Source organism: Mustela lutreola, chromosome 4, assembly GCF_030435805.1.
Source record: "Mustela lutreola isolate mMusLut2 chromosome 4, mMusLut2.pri, whole genome shotgun sequence".
In the NCBI taxonomy this organism is placed as follows: Eukaryota; Metazoa; Chordata; class Mammalia; order Carnivora; family Mustelidae; genus Mustela; species Mustela lutreola.
In genome coordinates, this window is record NC_081293.1 from 26,286,992 (window position 1) to 26,311,476 (window position 24,485).

The window sequence follows — 24,485 nt, forward strand, 5'->3', positions numbered from 1 at the left end:
GGGGAGCGGGGTCGGGGGGTTGGAAGGGGAGAGGGAGCAACAGACTCCCCAGGACCCTGGGATCCTGACCCAAACTGAAAGCAGCCACTTAACCAACTGAGCCACCAGAAAGACTGATAAATCTATACTATGGAAATTACCCAGCTTTACTAAGAAAAAAAAAGTCTTACCAGGAACTGAGGGGAGGGAAAATGGTATATTGTCCCCTAATGATTAGAGTTTCTTCTGGGGTGAAAAAGTTTGGGAAACAAATGGTGGTGATGATTGCACAACACTGTGAATGTAATTAATATCACTGAATTATATATTTTTAAATGATTAAAATGATAATTTATATATTGTATGTATTTTACCATAATAAGAGAAAAATATACAAACTTCCAGTTATAAGATATATAAATTCTAGGCATGCAATGAATAACTTGTAGCTATATTTAAAAATACTACACTGCATATCTGAAAGTTGCTAAGGGGCGCCTGGGTGGCTCAGTAGTTAAGTGTCTGCCTTCGGCTCAGGTCGTGATCCCAGGGTCCTGGGCTGGAGCCTCACATCAGGCTCCCTGCTCAGCAGGAAGCCTGCTTTGCCCTCTCGCACTACTCCTGCTTTGTTCCCTCTCTTGCTGTGTCTCTCTCTCTGTCAAATCAATAAATAAGATAAAAAAAAAAAAAAAAAAAAGAAAGTTGCTAAAAGAGGAGATCTTAAAAGTCCTCATCACAAGAAAAAAAAATGAAACCATATGAGGTGATAAGTGTTAACTAGAATTTAATGTGGTAATCATTTATAACATATGTATACTAAGTCATTATGTCGTATACCTAAAACTAATATAATACGTCAATTATATTTCAATCAAACTGGGGGGAAAAGAATAAATCAGAGGGCTAATTATATCATGTACATCTTTCTAAGTTAATACTATAAAGTGAAAAAAGAAAATCCATAGCACATACTCCTATTTTTTTTTAAAGATTTTATTTATTTATTTGGCAGAGATCACAAGTAGGCAGAGAGGCAGGCAGAGAGAAAGGAAGGGAAGCAGGCTCCCTGCTGAGCAGAGAGCCCGATGTGGGACTCGATCCCAGGACCCCCAGGGATCATGACCTGAGCTGAAGGCAGAGGCTTTAACCCACTGAGCCACGCAGGCGCCCCCAGTTTTTAAATTTAAAATTTTTTAAAACTCTTATTTTTTAAATGGTACATGTTTATATACATGTAGAGAAAGGTATAGAAAGATTCAAACCAGTCTGTCAACATGATTTACCTAAAGAAGAAGGAACAGTGAGAGGAGATACCACTAATTTTTCTTTTAGTCACCTCTCCACTGTTTATCTTCTTAAAATAAGCATGCACCGTATTTGAAAAATAACTTTAAAAAGAAACCAAATTAAACCTCCAAGTGCACCAGGCACCATACTCTTAATTCCCTCCAAAGTATAAAGAAACCAGAGTCCCAAGGAAACCCCCACCTCCTCGGCACTCTCTATAACCTGAGTCAATTAGCATGATAAGTAACCAGTAACAGTCTTACTTCTCTCCTACAAGGAAACAGATGGCTAGGAGAAACTTTCCAGTACTACCAGCTCATTACCTAAAGCTTGACTACCCCAGGAGAGGCAGGAAATGAAGTGTTGTGGTCATCCAACAAGGACTGAGCTCTTACCTATGAGTGCATAGGACAGAAACTTGTTGACAGAGGTGAGCGCCAGTCCAGTGATAGGGCCAGTGGTATCTTCAGAGCGAATCACTTCCAGAAATGGACGGAGGAACACATTGGGCTCAATTTCTGAGAGTTCTGCAAGAAAAGAAACAGAAATGAAGGGATGCCGGGTACCTGGGTGGCTCAGTCAGTTAATAGTCTGCCTTCGGCTCAGGTCATAATCCAAGGGTCTTGGGATTGAGTCCCACATTGGGCTGCCTGCTCAGTAGGGAGTCTGTTTCTCCAGCTGCCTCTGTCTCTTTCTCTCATGAATAAATAAATAAAATCTTTTAAAAAAGGAAAGAAATGAAGGGATGCCATCTGACAAAAGCTAGAAAAAGGCCCTTCTTGTCTGTGCCATACAGCTAGAATTCTTAGTTACTGGGTCAATCTTCCTTTCTCTGGATTACCTTAAATCAAATCACAGACACTGTATCATTTCATCTGTAAAATATTTAGTATGTAGCTCAAAAATTAAAAAGTTAAAAAAAAAACCCCACAGTATCAGGGCACCTAGATGGCAGTCAGTTAGGCATCCAACTCTTGGTTTCAGCTTGGGTGGTGATTTTAGGAGTGTGGGGTGAAGCCCAGCATCATGCGTAGCATGGAGTCTGCTTGAGATTCTCTCCCTCACTCTCCTGCCCCTCCTGCATGTGCGCTCCTAAATCAATCAATCAATCAATCAATCAATCTATCTATCTTAAAAAAAAAAAAAACACAAACCCACAGTATCATTATCATGCTTTAAAAAGTAGCAATAGGGGTGCCTGGGTGGCTCAGCAGGTTAAGCCTCTGCCTTGGGCTCGGGTCATGATCTTAGGGTCCTGAGATCAAGCCCCACATCAGGCTCTCTGCTCAGCGGGAAGCCTGCTCCCCCCACCCCAGACCCTGCCTGCTGTTCTGTCTACTTGTGATCTCTCTTTTCTCTGTCAAGTAAATAAAATCTTTAAAAAAAGAAAAGTAGCAATAGGGGTACCTGGGTGGCTTGGTAAATTAAGCATGCAACTTTTTTTTTTTTTTTTTTTTAAGATTTTACTTATTTGTCTGAGAGATAGCAAGAGACAGAGGCAGAGGGAAAAGCAGACTCCCTGCATACCAAGGAGCCCGATGAGGGACTTGATCCCAGGGCCCTTGGAGGTCTTGATCTCACGGTCTTGAGTTGAAGCCCCACATTGGCCTTTTTCTTTTCTTTTCTTTTAAGATTTTATTTGTTCATTTGAGAGAGAGAGACAGCAGGGGGAAAGGCAGAAGGAGAGGGAGAAGCAGACTTCCTGCTGAGCTGGGAGCCTGACCTGAGGGGAGTCCGACCTGGGGGGTGCCCGACGTGGAGCTCCATAACCTGAGCCAAGGTAGACACTCAACCATCTGAGCCACCCAGGTGCCCCAAGATGGTAAATTTTGATATATATACATATATATATATATGTATATCCATAATATATCCAATACATATACATAATATATATATGTATATATATATATGTATATCCATAATTTAAAAATTAAAAGTGATTCTTTAACAGCAGCAACTACTGTTGGATCAATTTTCCATGTCCATTTCACCACTCCTCCTGGTGACATATAGATAAACATCATCTCAAGTTGGCCAAACAGGTCCTAGGATGAGCTACTGTCCTTTATTCTGCTGTTAGGGTCAAGGTTACCTCTCTTAGAGATAAAAATGTAGCTTATCCCAGGTAGGTAAGGGAAAACCCTGAGGTTTCTAGTCCCTTGCTGAAAAATAAGCCTAAGAAGAACAAAAGGCTGCACAGTCCCTATTTTTGGAGACAGTTTGTAATCTTGGAAGGTCCTAACCACTCTGGCTTCCTTTCTGCCTGGAGCAAACCAAAGGGCTAACTGCTCTGAGATGAAGGAGCAATTCATAATCTTTATTTCACAGATGAGAAAAATAAGGCTTAGATAAACTACATGATTGGCCCCAAATCACAAAGCTAATAAGAGGCAGAGCTGGGATTTAAATGCAGTCTATATACATGGTTTCAAAACTTGTGAAACCATTCCGTCTATTTTACCTAACTACCAGCACAAACTCCCAAATTTAGAAGGCTTCATTCCAGATCTAAGAAGTAATACTGCACTGGACTTGCTCTCTACCCTACTCTATAGAGTTTGTTTTCTAGAGTCTGCAATGCTTTTATTTTCCAGAGACCAGCTCACTAAAAGGATTCCTAAATTGCCCAGAAAGATTAAGGGACATGGTCAAGGCTGCCCACCTTCAGACACAAAAGAAAGCTGGGTTTTCTAAGTACTTTCATTTTCATGCAAATGTAGGGAGCCTCCCACTCAATTCCTACCACAACTCCCTTTCAGTAAACATTCCCTGGGCCCGGCTGCTCCTCAGATTAATGCTTAATTAATTGGCAGATTGGGTAGCATTTTCCAAGCCTGTATGTACAGTGATCACATCAGCTGTATAAAACCTGCTTCTTATCCCCCACCTACCCCCACCTAGAGATGTACAATTTGCGAGAAAAACCTTTGTGTGTGTGAGGTAGTAGAGGGCTGAGATGCAAGGAATAAAAATACTAGGAAAAACTGAAATATATCAAATACTTTTGTAAAGCATATTAAAATATATAAAGTCATCTAGTTTTGCTGCCTTAGGAACGTTAACTATTATATATGTTTTGGTCTGTCACTTAAAAAATATGGTCATGGTTGGTACAGTTGAGATATAAAAGTCTAGATGGAAAAATAATCCTTAATTAAGAGGTGGGAAATGAAACATTTTCTGAGCTTTCATCCAGTTGCTGTAACTATACTTTCTTATGTCTTCCTTCATGGTGAAAGACTAGGGAAATTTCACAGCCATGGCTTGACACTTCCAGAGCCATGTGCATTTTTTAATTTGGTAAAACCAACTCTTTCTGGCATTGTGTTCTAAAATTTTATAGAACATATATAGATTCCTGCAACCACTGTGATGGTGTGACAACAGGGCTACAGAACAGTTTCATCACCCAGAAAACTCCCTTTTGTCTCTTTGTAGTCACACCCTCCTCCCCACTCCAACCACTGTCAACCACTAATGTATTCTCCATCACCAGTTTTATCAAGGTCATAAAATGAAATCATACAGTATGTTACTTTTGAGACTGGCTTCTTTCACTCAGCATGATGCCTTCACCTAAACTGCTGCTCAGCGGTTTGTTCCCTTTTTATTGTTGTGTGGTACTCCACAGGGTGTATGCACCACAGTTCATCCATTCACTAGTTAAAGGGCATTTGGCTTCTCCAGTTTGAGACAGTTTTGAATAAAGCTGCTATCAACGTTTGTATACAGGTTCTTGTGTGAAGAACAGCAGTTTGCATTTCTCTAGGATAGACACTCAGGAGGGGGATTTCTGGGTCAAAGGGTAAGTGTATGTTTAGCTTTGTAAGAAACTGCCAAACTGTCTTCCAGAGTTTTCTGTGTCACTTTGCAGTCCCACCAGCAATGAGAATTCTGGTTTCTCCATGTCCTCTCCGGCACTTGGTATTTTCAGTATTTTTATTTAAGCCATCCTCATAGGCAGGTAATGATATCTTCTGTGTGGTTTAAATCTGCATTTCCCCAATGGCTAGTGACACTGAACATCTTTTTTATGTGCTTATTTGCCATCCATGTATTCTTTTTGGTCGACGTGTCTGTGTCTGTTCAAGTCTTGACCCCATTTTTTTTTTTTTTTTAAGATTTTATTTATTTATTTGACAGACAGAGTTCACAAGTAGGCAGAGGCAGGCAGAGAGAGAGAGGAGGAAGCAGGCTCCCTGCTCAGCAGAGAGCCCGATGTGGGCTCGTGGGGCTCGATCCCAGGACTCTGGGATCATTACCTGAGCTGAAGGCAGAGGCTTTAACCCACTGAGCCACCCAGGCGCCCCTTGACCCCATTTTTTAAGTTGAATTGTTTTCTTACTGTTGAGTTTAGAGACTTCTTTATTTATTCTGGATTCAGTCTTTTATTGGCAGTTCAATGATCTACAAATATTTTCTCCCAGTCTGTAGCTTGTCTTTTCAGTCTCTTAACGGTATCTCTCATAGAACAGACATTTTTACTTTTGATGAAGTCTGGTATATCAATTTTTTTCTTTAGTGCGTTGTGTTTTTGGTGTCGTATCTAAGTACTCTTTGCCTAATCCCAGGCTATGAAGATTTTTCCTATCTTTTCCTCTGAAAGATATAAAGGTTTATGCTTTTTTTTTTTTTTTACATGTGATCTATTTTGAGTTAATTTTTCTTATCTTTTCTTTCTTTCTTTCTTTTTTTTTTTTTAAAGATTTTATTTGTCAGAGAGAGAGAGGGAGAGAGAGCAAGCACAGGCAGACAGAATGGCAGACAGAGGGAGAAGCAGGCTTCCTGCCAAGCAAGGAGCCTGATGTGGGACTCGATCCCAGGATGCTGGGATCATGACCTGAGCCGAAGGCAGCTGCTTAACCAACTGAACCACCCAGGCATCCCTGAGTTAATTTTTCTATAATGTGTGAGGTTTGCATGGATGTTCTCCCCCTCCCTATATGGATGTTTAATTGTTCCAACAACATTTATTGAAAAAAAATCTTTCCTCACTGAATTGTTATTGGACTTTGCCAATCATTAACTGGCCTTATTTTTATAAGTATATTGTGGGTTCTCTGTTTCATTGATCTGTGTGTCTAACTCTCTAAACTTAAATTATCTTAATTAATTATATTCGAAGTCTTAAAATCAGGTGAGATAATCCCTCCAACTTTATTATTTTTCAATACTGCTATCAGCATTCTAGTTCCTTTGCCTTTCCATTTCAACATAAATTTGTCTATATTTACAAAAAATCTTGCTGGGAATTTGACAGGAATTGCACTGAGTCTATAAATTAGTTTGGGAAGAAATGCCATCTTTACAAAGTTGTGACTCTCAATCCATGGACATGGTAGTCTCTCTATATATTCTTCATTCCCTTCACCACTGTATTATAGTTTTTAGCATACAGATTCTGTATGTTTTGTTAGATGTATATTTTATTTGGTATGTTTGTAAATGGTATTATGTATCAATTTCAGTTTCCAAAAGTTCATTTTTAGTATATAGAAATGTGACTGATTTTTTGTTGTTGTTTTAAATCACAATATTTATTGTGACCAATCATTGAAATCCTTAAGAAGAACTGGATGCTGCGACAGTGGCCCTCTTGGGCTTGGGTGTTATTCCTTCATGGAATCCATGCCTAAATCTGCAGTATACAATTTTGGGGTGCCTCATTCAACCAGGTGGGAGTTCATTTTTGTTTTGTTCTGCTTTTAAGATTTATTTATTTATTTGAGAGCGAGAGCACGTGCAAGAGAACACATGCATGAGGGGAGTGGGAGGAGAGGGAGAGAGAAACTAAAGCAGACTCCACACTGAGTGTTGAGCCCAGTGCAGGGCTCAATTTCATCACCACAAGATCACAACCTGAGCCAAAAGCAAGAGTTGGATGCTTAACTGAAGGCACCACTAGGTGCCTTGTATTTCGTCTTTTAGCCTTGGCACTCTAGTTATACTTCTCTTCTGCTTGGCAGAATTGCCACATTTGCCATAGGCTGACTTCTGACGGTGGCAGGCCTTAGAGCCACAGTGGCAACACAATGTGTGCATCTTCCTGAGACCCTTTCCAAATGCTACTCCCTTCATCATTTCATTTGTGCAGCCAAGACCAAAGAGACGAAATGTGACTGATTTTTGTGTGTTGACCTTATATCCTGTGACCTTATGAAACTCACTTATTAGTTCTAGGATTTTTTGTTTTTGTTTTTGCAGATTCCTTTGGATTGTCTACAGGAACAATTATATCATCTGCAAACAGTTTTATTTCTTCCTTTCCAATTACATGCCACTTGGTGGGACTTCCAGTGCTATGAAAGTGGACATTTTTCTTGCTATCAATTTTAGAGTAAATGCATTCAGTGTTTCACCTAAAGTATGATGTTAGTTTTAAGTATTTTTGTAAATCTTTATTATCATGAGTGGATTTTATATTTTATCAAATGCCTTTTCACCATCAATTGATATGATCAAGTGATTTTCCCTTTTTAGAATGTTAATATGGTAGATTAACTGATTTTCAGATAATGACTCATCCTTGTATTCCTAGGATTAAAATTCACTTAGTCTCAGTGTATTATTCTTTTACTATATTGGTAGATTCTATTTGCCAATCTTCTGCCTCATAAGGTGAAAGAGCTCACTATGGCATGAGAGGCCTGAAGTTGGCAGGGGTGATATCATATAGAGGTTTGGACAACGTCCCACAGAAAACTCTCTGGAGGCTCTGGATGTGGTCCCTGTACAGTATATAATCCAGTCAATGGACCAGGGATCATCAGTCTCCCTACTTCTCACTACTACCAATGGCCGACATATGACACCCAAGCTCATCTGTCAAATTAGGTAGTTAGAATCTATGACGGCTAAAATACACTCCTTCTGGCAAGTCTATTCTGTGTATCAGTGCTTTATGGAGACTTAGTGATGGCAAACTAGAAGAGCTGGACTTTTAAAAAAGATTTTATTTTTAAGTATTCTCTATACTCAATGTGCAGCTTGAACTCACAACCCTGTGATCAACAGCCACACGCTCCACCAGCTGAGCCTGCCAGATGCCCCAGAGCTGGAGTTTTTAATTAGCCCACCAGGAACCTTCACTATCACCCTCATACCCATACCCCTAAAAAAGAGAATTGTGATATATAAAATTAACTTTTCCAAGCATCTGGTCTAGGCAGAATTGGAGTTTTGCTCTCTAGGTTCAACTGGTGATTGCTAGGAGCATCAGAGACACTCTAACAGGAACACCACGTGCAGCTTTTAGTGGTGGTAGGGGTTCAGATATGGCAGGAGAGACTGAGCTACTAGCAGGGTACCACTAGTGAGACATTTCTAATTTAACAGGTACCTCTTTGTAAACACGCTTAAAACAAAACAAAACCAAAAAAAAAAAAAAACAGCCCTGGAATTTCAATTCAAAAATTCTGTTAAGATCTTCAGATGGTCCTCTAAAACAGTGCTTCTCAAACAGTCTGTGGTTAGGGCCAATTTATTTTTTCCTTTATGTCAATCCACTGCAGACCACCATTTTATAAACTACAATAAAGGCATGCCTGGGTGGCTCAGTCGTTAAGTATCTGCCTTTGGCTCATGATCCCAGGGTCCTGGGATCAAGGCCCACGTCAGGCTCCTTGCTCGGCAGGAAGCCTGCTTGCTCCCTCTCCCGCACCCTCTGCTTGTGTTCCCTCTCTCACTGTCTATCTAATAAATAAAATCTTTAAAAAATAAAAATAAAAAATCTATAATAAAATGAACTGCTAGAGAATGAAATTATAAAAACAAAGATATAAATCCATTTTATTATTAGAATTAATATATAAAAATACTGTCAAGATGTTATAAAAATTTCTAAATGCTTTCCCTCAATTTCTATACACATTTCATCATGTACTAAGCACAAGTTTGTGAACCCAAAATGGTTTATAGATTATACTTTGAGTAACAGTGCTCTAGAAAAATAAAGCCAAATTTTCAACTGGTCATTCCAGAAAATCCTTCAGATCCTAGGATATTATGGCTAAGATAGGCCCTAAAAATAATTTACAAATGAGATAATTTGGATTTAGAAAGCTTGGGGTGCTGGGGTGGCTCAGATGGTTAAGCCTCTGCCTTCAGCTCAGGTCATGATCTCCGGGTTCTGGAATCCAGCCCCTTGTTGGGCTCCCAGCTCAGCAGGGAGTCTGCTTCTCTCCCTCCCTCTGCCTCTCACCCTGCTTGTGCTTTGTTTCTCTCTCTCTCTCAAATGAATAAATAAAAACTTTAAAAAACAAAAAAGATTGAGAAAGGTTAAGTAATTTGTAAAATGCTAGAAAGTCAGTTAGTACTGGAACCAGGACTAGAAGTTGAGGGTTCTAGGTGAAAACATAGGCTTTTGAATTGGATTTAGATTCCAGTTGGGCAACTTAATGGCTGTGTAATAGATACTAAATTTTTCAAAGCCTGTGTTTTATCACCTGTAAAACAGGTGTTAAAGAATTAAAATAAATTATATTTTAAAATAACAGCAGCTAACATTTATTAAGCATATACTAATGTGTCAGGTACTGTGCTCAGCAATTCACATAAATTATCTCATTTAATGCATGTAAAATACATTGTACAATGCAAGGAATAGAGCAAATGTATAAAATATAAGTAAGATAGTATTTTTCTAGTTTTTTAGTTCTGGGTCCCAGTCCAGGGTTCTTAATACTATAAGTTATTTTAAGTTCAATTTACTTTTTAAAAGATTTTATTTATTTTAGAAAGAGAAATAGCACAAGCACACAAGTAGGGGCAGGAGCAGAGGGAGAGAGACAAGCCGACTCCACTCTGAGTATGGAACCCGATGCAGGGCTCGACGCAGGGCTCAAACCCATGACCCTGAGATCATGACCTGAGCTGAAATTAAGAGTTGGACACTCAACCGAATGAGCCACTCAGGTGCCCCAATTCAGTTTTCTCCCTCCCTCCCTTCTTTTTCTTTCTTTTTTAAAGATTTTACTTATTTATTTGTCAGAGAGAGAGACAGAGAGCAAAGCAGTGGGAGGATCAGAGAGAGGGAGAAGCAGGCTCCTGGCCAAGCAAGGAGTCTGATGCAGGACTTGATCCCAGAACCCTGGGATCATGACCTGAGCCGAAGGCGGACACTTAACAACTGAGGCACCCAGGCATCCCTCAGTTTTATTTCTTAAGATCTAAGTAAATATCAAAAACTTCAAAGGTAAGCCTTCTATCTTTGGTTACTAAACTACTAAAAGAGATAAAAATTAAGGATAGATACCAAGATAACTAGTGGTTGTTATTTATGTATGGTGCAATGTAGGATAGCCCCTTTAATTTGAGAATTTCAGCTTTCTCCAAGGTATGTATAGTTATCAGAGAAAGGAAGAGGCTTCCCTTTTTTAAACAAATGAGTGAAATACTCATCCTCTTTTTAGAAGAGATAAAAATAACAATAATAATAGCAGCTACTATTTATTACCTTGTGCCAGCCCATGTGCTAAGCACCTTATATATCTTATCTCTTCATAATTATCCTCATTTGAAAATGAAAATGAGACTGAGAAAGTAGATCTACCCACCAGCTAACAAGTGGTGGAAATGAGAATCAAATCCAGGTTCATGTGACTCCTAAATCTGTGGTCCTAGCTATTCAACTTCACTGCTTCTTATGAAGTCAGAATAAAAAAGTTTCTGGTGTTCTGCCTCCTGGCTCAGTCTGCCTGGCAAATGAGAATCAATTGTCTAGATCTTCTTCAGAAGAGTGAGAAAAGCTGTCTGAGTCCTTCAGGGGAAGGTGCCATGATGCTGCTCATAGTAAGCAGGCTGAATAATTCCACAACCAAGGAGACATCTGACACCGCTGCCAAGCAGCCAAAATTCCCGCCCTGGAAGGCTGTCAACTTCAAGGTACAAACAGTCCAGTAAACAGAGAGTGCAGATCAGGTAGAGGGGTACTCTGAAGGTGACTGGTTCATGTTCCAAGATGGGATGGAAAAAAAAGGAAGGAGTATAAGGAGGGGAAATGCAACTCCTCATTGAAGAAAAAAACACGCGATCCTTCTAGGACTAGGCCACCTGCTTCTAAAACGAAATTTGAGTCCTTCTTCTGGCTAATCAGTGCTGAATAAGAACAATTAAAACAAGAATTATTAAACTGATTTTGGAGAAGCTCATGAACCACTTCAACACCAAGCAAAGGGAAACCCTTTAGAGATGTCTTGTGATGTTCCCCTCATACTCTGTTCAACAGCAGTGAGCAGGTGGTTCAACTCCCTATATTTCGATATTAAAACAGAGAAGTGTCAGTTCGGGCTGGCATCAGTCTGAGAATCTGCAGATGTCCCCCAAGTCTCTTGTCTTTCTAGATGATGAGCTGACCTGTCCAAAAGGGAATGAATCCTGACACTGTTTTCTCTTTTTACGTCAGAGCTGCCACCCTCACTGATAATCTATGCCAAAGGTCTCAACATGTGGCATCAAGCACTGCCTTTAGACAAAAGGGAACACTCTCTTCTTAGCCTATAGGGGAACAGTCACTATCCTCCCACGAGGTTGGGGTTCTCCAGCCTGCAGCAGCCTTTTCTCATTTGGCCAGCATGGGGCTGGCACATTCCTGAGCCAAAATGCACACATAAGCTGCTTTCCCTGGTAGTGAAGCTCTTCACTCCTGAGTGACTCTTGTCAGGGGCGGTTGGGCATTCTCAATTGGATTACGCTGACAAGGAAAAAGGCCTGTGGTATATTATTTCAACACCATTTGGCCTCAGAAATGCCTGTCTCGACCCTTTTGCCCTCAGAGCCTACTTCTCCCTTCTTGCTTTCTAGAGGGTCACCAGCCTGCTCCCATCCTTGCTCTTCATCCTTCAAATACTGGCTCATGTTCCTGGAGACAGAATATCATCATTTGCAAGATGGATCATGTATATAACAGACTAATAAATCAGAGCATGATATAAACAAAAGTCAAGTTAATTTACCCCTCCTGATATTTCTGTATTAAGAGACACAGAACAAAATTATTTGAACACAAAAAACTTTCTGGTTTTTGGCTTTTCTGTTTACGCCTGGACATTTTATTTTAAGAAAAACGGTCAGGTCCTCATATTCTACTTCTCTAACTATGTTATACCCAGGAATATTTTTGGTAAAAGTCAGAGTAAGATTGGGAATGATCTCAGAATTTCTGAGATACTGTTAAGTTCAGTAGGAAGAAGCTGTACTCTTTGTGGTCACTAGAGGACATCGAGAGTAGTGGTCCAAAGGATGAGCAAAACTAAACTTTGGTAAAGCCAGAAGCCTCTGAAGTATCTGCCACACCTGTCATGCCTCTATTTCCAAATTTCAAATGGGTACGTGGGAATTTAGGCTTGACTTGAGGAACTGACTTGAAGGAATACTGACAAGGGGCAGCTTGCAGAGAAATTTATTCCCTTCCAAGCTTAAGGGTAAAACCCAGATAAGCCTTTGCAACCTTGCTCTATATAAGAGGAGAAATAAAATAAAGAAATGCACTTGGCCCAGTCTTGGCCCATCACAGGCAAACACTTCCCTTCTCTGGCCCATAGATTTCTCATCCACAGAGTTTTCCTTAGGGAAGGTGGTGGTGGTGGTGGTAGTTTAACTAAATTCTTTAAGGCTCCTTTAGATTCCTAAAACTTATAAAATGCAAAATACAGTTTGGGAATAAGTGCACATGAATGCAGACAGTCTGTTACAAAGGAAGCCTGGGGGAAAAGCAAACCCAGTTTGTTTCTCTAAGCTCCTGACAGTAGATCCTCTTTTCTTAGCTATCACCTAAAGTTCCCAGATCTGTCTGAAATGCCTAGTTTCTCAAGGCACCTTTAGATTTGGGAGGGAGGCTGATTATCTTTGATATTATGACCCTTAAGAAACAAAATATGATGATGGGTTAATCGCTACCACATCTAGGTACAATGTGAATCCATGGGCCTGCAGTAGAAGATAACAGTACCAACCACTTACACTAAGAAAGGCAAATTATTTCTAACACTTGATCCTTCAAAAAAAAACTCTTTAAGGGGTGCCTGGGTGGCTCAGTTGGTTGGGCAACTGCCTTCAGCTCAGGTCATGATCCTGGAGTCCTGGGATTGAGTCCTGCTTTGAGCTCCCTGCTCAGTGGAGAATCTGCTTCTCCCTCTGACCTTCCCCCTTCTCGTGCTCCCTCTTTCAAATAAATAAATAAAATCTTAAAAACAAAAAACCTCTTTAGGACTATTCATTTTTTAGGCCAATCCTAGCCCTCAGTGGCCAACCCAACCTCAATAGCCAGTTTAGCTTGTTGCCAGGAGCTGCTATCTACCACCCTTATAAGAAGAATCCTATTTCACTGCAAAGGACAACCACCTTAATTTGACTCAGACATCAGAAACAGCTACACAGATTACTAAGCATAACTGTTACACATAGATTATTTTATCCTCCCAATAACTCTGAGAAACAGTATTACTGTTCCATTTTACAGATAAAGAAACCAAGACTCAGGCACCTTAACAGTCCAGTCAGTTAAGCGTCTGACTCTTGATTTCGGCTCAGGTCATAATCTCAGGGTGGTGAGATCAAGCACTCAGTCAGGCTCAGCATTGCTGAGTGTGGAGCCGCTTAAGATTCTTTCTCTCTCCTCCTCCCCTGCTTGCTCTCTCTTTTAAGGAAGGAAGGAAGGAAGGAAGAAATGAATAAATAAATCAAGGCACTAGGAGGTTAAGAGACTTGCCCAAGATCACACAATAAATGAAAGAGCCAGAATTTAGAGCCAGGTCTTTTCTAGCTTCCAAAGTCTGTACTCTTTTTTTCTTTTTTTTTAGATTTTATTTATTTATTTGACACAGAGAGACACAGCGAGAGAGGGAACACAAGCAGGGGGAGAGGGAGAAGCAGGCCTCCCACTGAGCAGGGAGAGGGGCTCGATCCCAGGACCCTGGGATCATGACCCAATCCCAAGGCAGACACTTAATGACTGAGCCACCCGGGTGCCCCCAAAGTCCATACTCTTAAACACTGTATTATGTTCTTTAATATTATACCATGCTATTGCTGTTACAGGTTTACTACTAGATATATTTATAAACTGCATGAATTGGATGGCAAATAAAAATTCAAAACTCAACTATCCTGGAATTGAAGTTTCTTCTCTACCTTTCCTCCTCCTATCCAATGACTAAACACTGTTAGCTATTGATTTTAGTACTGCCACACGAATTAAGCATCAGGTTTGCCCAGGTTGCCTCCTAATCCAAAAGGAAGAGTGAAGCCCCTTTAACAAGGCTGGCAGGGCTAAATGAGGCCCAAAGGGACTGGCCTCAAATGTACTGCAGAGGCCGGAGGACAGACTGATCCATCTGTCTTATTGAGAGCAAAGTTTGATGTGTATCAACTCTATAAACACCAGTTTTCTCCTTCTAGAGGAAATTGGCACATATTGAAAGGAAAGCAATTAGGTTGTAACGTACAGGCAAAAGCCAGAGCTGCTCTGGTCCTTCACTCTGCCTTGCCGTTTTCTGCATACATTGTACAAGACCAAGCCCAAACTTAAGCAGGCAATTTGAAAGCCCAGGAGAAATTAAAAACTTCTGTTGCTATACTTTAAAAGAGAACAATTCACCCCAACTTTATGCAGTCATTACACTTGGAGCAACTTTTTCAATCCAAATTCTTCTCCCAGTCTTGTAAAAAGTTCCAGTGTTTGATGGCAGCAAGAAGAGAAGACAATTACAGGTTTATTATCAATTACCACCCTGTCAGGTCTCCTCTAGGGGCCCTGAATGGGAAGTAAAAGGAAATAAAAAAGAACTAAATTCTTAACTGACATTAGCAAAGTCTACAGATATGGAAAAGACCAAAGGGTCAACAGCCAAAACTTTTGGAGAAGAATCAGAGAGTCTCAAAGAGTATCAATTACAGGACTGGTAGCAGTCTTTCCCTGTCCCTTAAGTGTACAGAATCCTATTTATTCATTTTTCTCCAACAGCTGAAAATGGTTTCTATGGCAGCAGATCATAAATTCTTAGTGACACTAAGACTAAGGAATCTTATTCTGCCTCAGATCCCCTTTCTCCTAATGGGCTCAAGAACTGGAGAATAATGTACACTTCCCATTTTACAGATGGGGAAAATAAAGACATGAAACATGTAATCATAAGAGTCAGGACAAGTATTCTAGCCACTTGCCATTGCTGTCTCTAAAGATATGTTGCTGGGGGGGCTGGGTGGCTCAGTCACCTGGGATTGAGCCCCGAGTCGGGCTCCCTGCTCAGTGGGAAGCCTGCTTCTCACTTTCCCACTCCCCCATCCTTGTGTTTCCTCTCTCGCTGTCTCTCTATCAAATGAATAAATAAAATCTTAAAAAAAAAAAAAGACATGTTTGTAAGCTGGAGAATGAAAAAGAACATTTTTGGAAACAGCAGTACTCTGAGAAGTCACATTATTTGTTCTGAAAGGTACCCAGGGAACCTTTAACACAGCTGAATCTGGAGGAGCAATCCTGAAAGCATTGGGAAACAACCATGTTCAGAAAACATGGGACAGAACCCGAGTTCAGCCAACACCTGTTTCCCCAACAATATCTGTCTATCTATCTGTCTCTTGTTTTATCCCAACTGCACACAATACAAAAGCTGCATTATTCTGGTAAAGTTGCATTCCAGCTCAGAGTGCACAGTTAATGTTTTTTACAGCCCACATGCCTTCCTGTGATGGATGGCCACTTTATAATGAAATACTTTATGCTCAATCAACTCACAAATAATAAGTGTTCCATTACATGGCATTAAAAATAAACCCAAAATCAGAAAGACTCAGAAAGAAATAAAGAACAGGAGTACAAGGGTGATTCCTGGGAAGAAAGGAGGAACCCAAGAAAGAATCCTCTGGAACTCCTTCATTTCTAAAGAAGGCAAAGTCCTAAGGAGAATTTGGTCTAAAGAAGGCATTAATTTCAACAGATGATGTTGGAACAAATGGACATCCATAAACAAAAGAACCCAACCACCTGCCAAACCAACCAACCAAACAAAAAAACCTCCATGCAAACCTCACACATTATAGAAAAATTAACTTAAAATAGATCACAGATGTAAAAAAAAAAGCGTAAACCTTTGTATCTTTCAGAGGAAGACATAAGAAAAATCTTCATAGCCTGGGATTAGGCAAAGAGTACTTAGATACGACACCAAAAACACAACGCACTAAAGAAAAAAATTGATATACCAGACTTCATCAAAAGTAAAAATGTCGGGCGCCTGGGTGGCTCAGTGGGTTAAGCCGCTGCCTTCGGCTCAGGTCATGATCTCAGGGTCCTGGGATCGAGTCCCGCATCAGGCTCTCTGCTCAGCAGGGAGCCTGCTTCCCTCTCTCTCTCTCTGCCTGCCTCTCCATCTACTTGTGATTTCTCTCTGTCAAATATAAATAAATAAAATCTTTAAAAAAAAAAAAAAGTAAAAATGTCTGTTCTATGAGAGATACCGTTAAGAGACTGAAAAGACAAGCTACAGACTGGGAGAAAATATTTGTAGATCATTGAATTGCCAATAAAAGACTGAATCCAGAATAAATAAAGAAGTCTCTAAACTCAACAGTAAGAAAACAATTCAACTTAAAAAATGGGGTCAAGACTTGAACAGACACAGACACGTCGACCAAAAAGGATACACGGATGGCAAGTAAGCATATAAAAAAGATGTTCAGTGTCACTAGCCATTGGGGAAATGCAGATTTAAACCACACAGAAGATATCATTACCTGCTTATGAGGATGGCTTAAATAAAAATACTGAAAATACCAAGTGCCGGAGAGGACATGGAGAAACCAGAATTCTCATTGCTGGTGGGACTGCAAAGTGACACAGAAAACTCTGGAAGACAGTTTGGCAGTTTCTTACAAAGCTAAACATACACTTACCCTTTGACCCAGAAATCCCCCTCCTGAGTGTCTATCCTAGAGAAATGCAAACTGCTGTTCTTCACACAAGAACCTGTATACAAACGTTGATAGCAGCTTTATTCAAAACTGTCTCAAACTGGAGAAGCCAAATGCCCTTTAACTAGTGAATGGATGAACTGTGGTGCATACACGCTGTGGAGTACCACACAACAATAAAAAGGGAACAAACCGCTGAGCAGTAGTTTAGGTGAAGGCATCATGCTGAGTGAAAGAAGCCAGTCTCAAAAGTAACATACTGATGTAACGAACAGAAGGAACATCTGTATCCCAGTGTTCATAGCAGCAATGGCCACAATCACCAAACTGTGATAAGAGCCAAGATGCCCTTCAACAGACCAATGGATAAAGAAGGTATGGTCCACATATACAATGGAGTATTATGCCTCCATCAGAAAGGATGAATACCCAACTTCTCTATCAACATAGATGGGACTGGAGGAGATTATGCTGAGTGAAATAAGTCAAGTAGAGAGAGTCAATTATCATATGGTTTCACTTACTTGTGGAGCATAAGGAATTAACACAGAGGACACTGCGTGAAGGAGAGAAGTGAGTTGGGGGAAATCGGAAGGGAAGACAAACTATGAGAGACTGTGGACTCTGAGAAACAAACTGAGGATTTTGGAGGGGCGGGGGTGGGGGATTGGGAGGGCCTGGTGGTAGGTATTAAGGAGGACATGTACTGCATGCAGCACTGGGTGTGGTGCATGAACAATGAATTTTGGAACACTGAAAAAAAATTAAATTTAAAAAAAGTAACATACTGTACGATTTCATTTTATGACCTTGATAAAACTGTGGTGATGGCAAAGTCAATGGTTGACAAGGGTTGGAGTGGGAAGGGTGTGACTACAAAGAGACAAGAGGGAGTTTTCTGAGGAGATGAAACTCTTTTGAATTCTGATTGTTACAGTGGTTACAGGGATCTATGTGTATATGAAAATTCATACAAACTGGGGGCACCTGAGTGAGTGGCTCAGTCAGGTAAGTGTCTGTCTCTTGATTTCAGTTCAGGTCATGATCTCAGGGCTTTGTGCTCAGCGGGGAGTCTCTGGAGTGTCTCCCTGTCCTCCTCTCTCTGCTCCTACCCCCACTTGCACACGCATGCACATGCTCACTCTCTCAAACAAACAAATAAATAAATCTTTAAAATTCATACAATTGTAGGGGCGCCTGGGTGGCTCAGTAGGTTAAAGCCTCTGCCTTCAGCCCAGGTCATGATCCCAGGGTCTTGGGATGGAGCCCCGCATCGGGCTCTCTGCTCGGCAGGGAGCCTGCCTCCCCCTCTCTCTCTGCTTGCTTCTATGCCTACTTGTGATCTCGCTCTGTCAAATAAATAAAATATTTTTAAAAAATTCATACAATTGTATACTAAAAACAGTTAATTGTACTATGACAATTAAAAGAAGAAAATATACTTACTGAAAGAATTGTAGTCTATTAGTCTCAGCCTAGCTCATACCAAGAATGGCATTGATAGGATGCAGTCCAACAGCAGGCCCTGCCTTTCAAGACTGAGGTCTGAAGATACCCAGAATAGGAATGGCCACCTACAAAGGCCGACATAAATTCAGATGCCCTTTCCGTCAAGGATTTGTGGAAAGGCTAGACTAGCATGGGGAACCTATTTCTTCTCTCCCTGGACTCTTCTAATAAGTATTATGAAAGATTTAGAATTGGGACCTATTCTTTCAAAATCTTCAATTGAGGCTGCCCTTTAATGACAGACCACACTTCTGTTAACTTCAACCCCACTGAGCATGGTTAGAAAAACTACTGCTTCAGTATTTTAAGTCATTTGCCTTTGGGAGCCTGCACCCTAACCTTCAGTTTCTTGCTTTAACCTTTGAGAACTAGTTCCCAAGGCCTAGGTAAGATGAAGGCATTAAAAACATAGAGAAATAGGGGTGTGCACGTGGCACAATTGGTTAAGCATCTGCCTTAAGTCATGATTTCCTGGTCCAGGGATTGAGCCCCACCCTGGGCTTCCTGTACAGCAGGGAGTCTGCTTCTCTTTCTCCCTCTCACCACTGCTCATTCACTCTCACTCTCTCTCAAATAAATAAAATCTTTGGAAAAAAAATAGAGAAATAATTTACCAGGGAATAATTTGTCTCCTATAATATTTGACATATAGCATACCAAATCCTACCCAGCTAAAGGCCCTTAGCAATATGGACATCGCTAAGGAAGTGCAAGTGTGACTTCCGCACACAGTTTCAAGGAGAGGCGTGGGAATAAGAAGCCAGGTAAGGAGGGGCTTTCATCTGGGACACAGACTAATTATCCCATGCTCCAGAAGCACTTGGGACACTAAAGACACCTCTCTCCTACAAGAAGATGTACATTTACCTGCTTCAAATGTATCAAGTCACAGTACATATACTATTATGTAGCCATGTCCTGCAAGCAAAAGTCTCTAATCCCAGTATCCATTAGATTAGGTCTGAATTCTGTTGGCCAAGTCCCAGCCTCTCAGGGGGTTGGCATCAAATAGGGAGGCTGGAGTAGGGTTTCAAACACCTGTTTCAGCTTTTTAAGTGTCCAATTCAGGCCACTGTGCTCTGGCAGCAGGGACCCTGATGATGTGGGTTCTCTTCTCCTGCCAAATCCTCAATTTAAAGAGCCTAGCTCCTCAGGGGAGATAAGAGGTGGACTGGGGGTCATTGCCATTTTGAAAAACTGTTTGTTTTAAAGTTAAACACACATCTACATTATGATTCAGCAATTTTACTCTTAAGTATTTATTAAGAGAAACTAAGACATACATTCACAAAAAGACTTGTATAGGAATATTTATAGCAGCCTTTTCATAACAGACAAAAACTAGAAAAAATTCAAATGTCCTTCAGTAAGAGAATGAATAAATTCTCTGTATTCATACAATTGAAAAGTATTTAGCAAAACAAAATAAATCAAAACAAACAAAAGCCAGTGAGACATGCAACAACAGGGATGAATTTTAAAAAGTGCTAAGTGAGAGAAAGCTAGATATGAGAGTATATCCTATGATTCCAACTATATGAAACCCCAAAACAAAACTAATCAATGGTAATAGAACACAGAAGGTGATTTTGTGTGTGTTAGGGGTAACTTAAAGGGGGCACAAGGAAACTTTCTGGGGTAATGAAAATGTTCTGTATCTTTTATTTTTCTTCTATGATGATTATAATGTGTTTATATAATCTTCAAAATTTATTAACTAAACACCTAAGTTCTATACATTCTATTGTATGTTAATTATACCTCAACTTGAAAAAGTAAAAGAGCTAGGAATCTGGGGTAAGCCTCCCCTACGTGGCATTATTTGGGAGAATGAAAATTTAGAACAGAAGAAACAAATTTACTTCCCAACTCACCATTCTGGGAGCAGAGGCTCAACAGCCAGCTGAGCTGCCACCTCAGTGCCCCTTGGGCAACCTTTGGGGAAAGAAGAGATTTTCAGGTGGTAACTGATATACTCTTCAATGGGGCCCTCTTGCTTCCCAAAGGAATATCACTGAAATGTCTTCAACAGTGTTTACTTCCCATTGCTATAAATATAATCAGGGTTTCAATTTAGAAGAAGAAAGTTCATATACGACAAAAACTAGGCCCTTAGTAATTACCACTCAGTCCTCAAAAAAATTAAATTATAATCAGACTAATGACAAGTAAGTCAGCCCTCCAATTTCAGAACTGCCACTACTCTGTCATGAGGCATTGAGTAAGACATGACCTCTAAGCCACAGTTCTCTATACAATGGACTATGCTTCATTTTAACTCTACCACTGCATGATTTTATAATTCTTTTAAGTTCATGTGGCCTTCAGGATCAGATGGGAAAGGCAAGTCTTGTAATTCTTCTCAGCCTTGTTACACAGACTCATCCTTTAGCTTAATGAGAACCTCCAGAGAGATTCCACAGATCATGTGAAATGGTGTCTCCTCTCTAACACACAGAGTTAGAGAGAAAAGCAACAAATCTACGATGTGAGAAGCTGCTTAAATGGCAAACACAGCATGGCACAGGTTAAAGAAAAGTAAATACCCTCAAAATCCAGTAGGAAGATTGGAGAAGTAAAACAAACAAACATGTTTTGAGTACCTACTATATGCAAGGTATGCATTGTATTAATAGGTACCTCGCACACACACATCATCTCATTAATCCTCACAAGAATCTTCTAAGATATGTTTTTATCTTCATCTTATACATAAAAAAATGGAGGTTCAAATAAGTCCAAGTAACCATTCAAGACCACCCAATGGCAGAATGGGATCTGAACCCAGGTCTATTCAACTCCAAAGTTTATGCTTTTTTCCACAACCATTTGGCAGGAAATAAGTTGGAGATCCTAGATCTTCAAGGGCCCCTATGAAACCCTAGCATTTTCTCCTTCTTGCAAATAACTCATTTCATGTATCTTTGGTAGCCCTTGGCACTACACAGAAAAAAGGGTTAAACCTACAGTTAGAAAGAGGAAATTCCCTGGAAAATTGAAACACATGCTGTGGCTCTGACTAAATTTCACACTCGTTCTGTTGAGCAACATCCATAATGTGTGAGAAGATTCCTCCCCCACCCACCCACCCCCTGCGCAACCCCCATCTTTTGTGCATTCCATCACCTGCTGCCTTCCTTCAGACCAAGCTGAGGGGGAGGAAGGGAGGAAGACTATACATCTTTGCTTGCTGCATATTTAACCCAGAAGTTAGTAACCCCAGGGTGGGAAGAAGTACTACATGAAAAAAGAAGAGGAATAACACTTTCTTTGATTTCTACTTGAACCAGCATAGGAGGGAGCTCTTATGACAAGCCATAATGAGGGAAGAGGTTGGACTTCTGCTGGGGAGGAAAGGGGGAGGCTGTCCTTCCTGGAGAGTAGGCAGGATTCAGGAGAACAAGGCCAATTTACACCTGTCCCCTTGTCTGGTATTTCATGCTCAAGCAAACTCTGTATTTCTGTCCTTGAGAGTTATGCCTCACCAAGGAGAACAAATGGGAAGGTGGAAACATTTTTCTTTCTCCTCTGCTACCCACTTCAACCAGATTCCAGCTTATATAATGAATATAGTTATTTGGTACTGTTAGTTGACTAGACAAAAGATGCTTATGGGAACCTAAGAGTTTAGGGTAGCTACTTGGTATAAAAGAAGAAATTCAAAAGAAGAGATGAACAAATTCCATATTGTAATTAGTCCCAAAGCTAGTCCCATAAAGTGCTTCCCCTCATATGCCCTTCCTCCAATCAAGAGGTAGACCTTATGTCTGCTCCCCTTGAATCTGGTCTATGAGTACTTTGACAGATACAATGTAGAAGAAATGACAATCTGGGATTTCCACATCCAAGCACTAAAATGGCCTTGAAGTTTCCATTTCTTCCATTTTGGAGATCTGAACTGCCATATACAAAATCTAAGCTACCCTATGGAAGAGAGAGGTCATGAGGAAAAGCCCTGGAGACTGAGGCATCACATCAAAAGAAGCCACATGGGGCCAGACATCGAAGCCAAAGCCAGGCTGACTGAAACCACAGAGGAGACTCCAAGTGAGACTATCAGAAGAACTGCCCAGCTGGGCCCTAGTCAACCATGGAATTGTGAGGTAAAATAAAATGTTTGTTGTTTTAAGCCACAACATTTTGGAGCAGTTTGTTATATAGCAATAGATAACTGAAAACAGCTGGCTTTTGCTAAAAATGAAGCCAGTAGTTCCTTGTTCTGGGCAAGTAATATAAACTGTATTGCAGGAATACAGAAAAATCTACCCCAACTTAGTTAAAATAAAAATGAATTTATAGGGGCACCTGGGTGGCTCAGTGGGTTAAAGCCTCTGCCTTCAGCTCAGGTCGGATCTCAGGGTCTTGGGATCAAGCCCTGCATCGTGCTCTCTGCTCAGTGGAGAGCCTGCTTTCTCCCCTCTCTCTCTCTTTCTCTCTCTCTCTCTGCCTGCCTCTCTGCCTACTTGTGATCTGTCAAATAAAAAAACAAAAAACAAAAAAACCCTAAGAATTTAAGAAATTTATGGCACAAAAATGGGGGAAAAAAAGAACCTACAAATTTTACTAGAGTCACAAAAGAGGTCTTGAACAAATGAAGAAGCCACAGCATGTTCTTGGGTGGGAAGGCCAAACATAAAGATGCCATTCTTCCTCTTCCTCATGCTAACTCATGTTTTTCCTTTTTTTTTTTTTTTTAGGATTTTATTTACTCATTTGACAGAGAGCGAGAGAGGGACACAAGGAGGGGGAGTGGGAGAGCAAGAAGCAGGATTCCTGCTAAGCAAGGAGCCCTATGCTGCATGGCTCAATGCCAGGACCCTGGGATCATGACCTGAGCCCAAGGCAGATGCTTAACGAATGAGCCATCCAGGCGCCCCCTAACTCATGTTTTTGAATCAAAATCCCAATGGAAATTTTAAAAAGATCTTAAGTGACTTTGTATATGAAAGAAAAGCCAGATTAGGATAATCAGAATATTTTTAAAAATAGTAAACAATTGCTGTATGAGTACTAGTAGTTTGGGGGTGGAGTCTTTTGGATTTTCCATATAAAGAATCATGTCATCTGTGAAGAGAGAGAGTTTGACTTCTTCATTGCCAATTTGGATACCTTTTATTTCTCTTTGTTGTCTGATTGCTGTTGCTAGGACTTCTAATACTATGTTGAACAAGAGTGAGAGTGGGCATCTTTGTCGTGTTCCTGATCTCAAAGGGAAGGCTGCAAGCTTTTTCCCATTGAGGGTGATATTTGCTGTGGGTCTTTCATAGATAGATTTGATGAAGTTCAGAAATGTTCCCTCTATCCCTATACTTTTAAGCATTTTAATCAGGAACGGATGCTGGATTTTGTCAAATGCTTTTTCTGCATCAGTTGAGAGGACCATGTGGTTCTTCTCTCTTTTCTTATTAATTTGTTCTATCACATTGATTGATTTGTGAATGTTGAACCATCCTTGTAGCCCAGGAATGAATCCCACCTGGTCATGGTGGATAATTTTTTTTTTTTTTTTTAAGATCTTATTTATTTATTTGAAAGACAGAGATCACAAGTAGGCAGAGAGACAGGCAGAGGGAGAGGAAGGGAAGCAGGCTCCCTGCTGAGCAGAGAGCCCGATGCGGGACTCGATCCCAGGACCCTGGGATCATGACCTGAGCCGAAGGCAGAGGCCTTAACCCACTGAGCCACCCAGGCGCCCCATGGTGGATAATCTTTTTAATGTGCTGTTGGATCCTGTTTGCTAGGATCTTGTTGAGAATCTTAGCATTCATATTCATCAGTGATAATGGTTTGAAATTTCCCTT

At 40.5% G+C, this 24,485-nt stretch overlaps 1 protein-coding gene across 10 annotated transcripts in view; it reads right to left on the reverse strand.

The window, feature by feature from the left end:
* The window catches only part of GBF1 (golgi brefeldin A resistant guanine nucleotide exchange factor 1), a 127,749-nt gene that overhangs the window by 32,004 nt on the left and 71,260 nt on the right, over positions 1-24,485 (reverse strand). For all 10 annotated transcript variants that reach the window (XM_059169093.1, XM_059169092.1, XM_059169089.1 and 7 more), the window contains exon 4: positions 1,662-1,793. In XM_059169093.1, the coding sequence (XP_059025076.1) occupies positions 1,662-1,793 (132 nt within the window). The remainder of the gene's footprint in view (positions 1-1,661; positions 1,794-24,485) is intronic.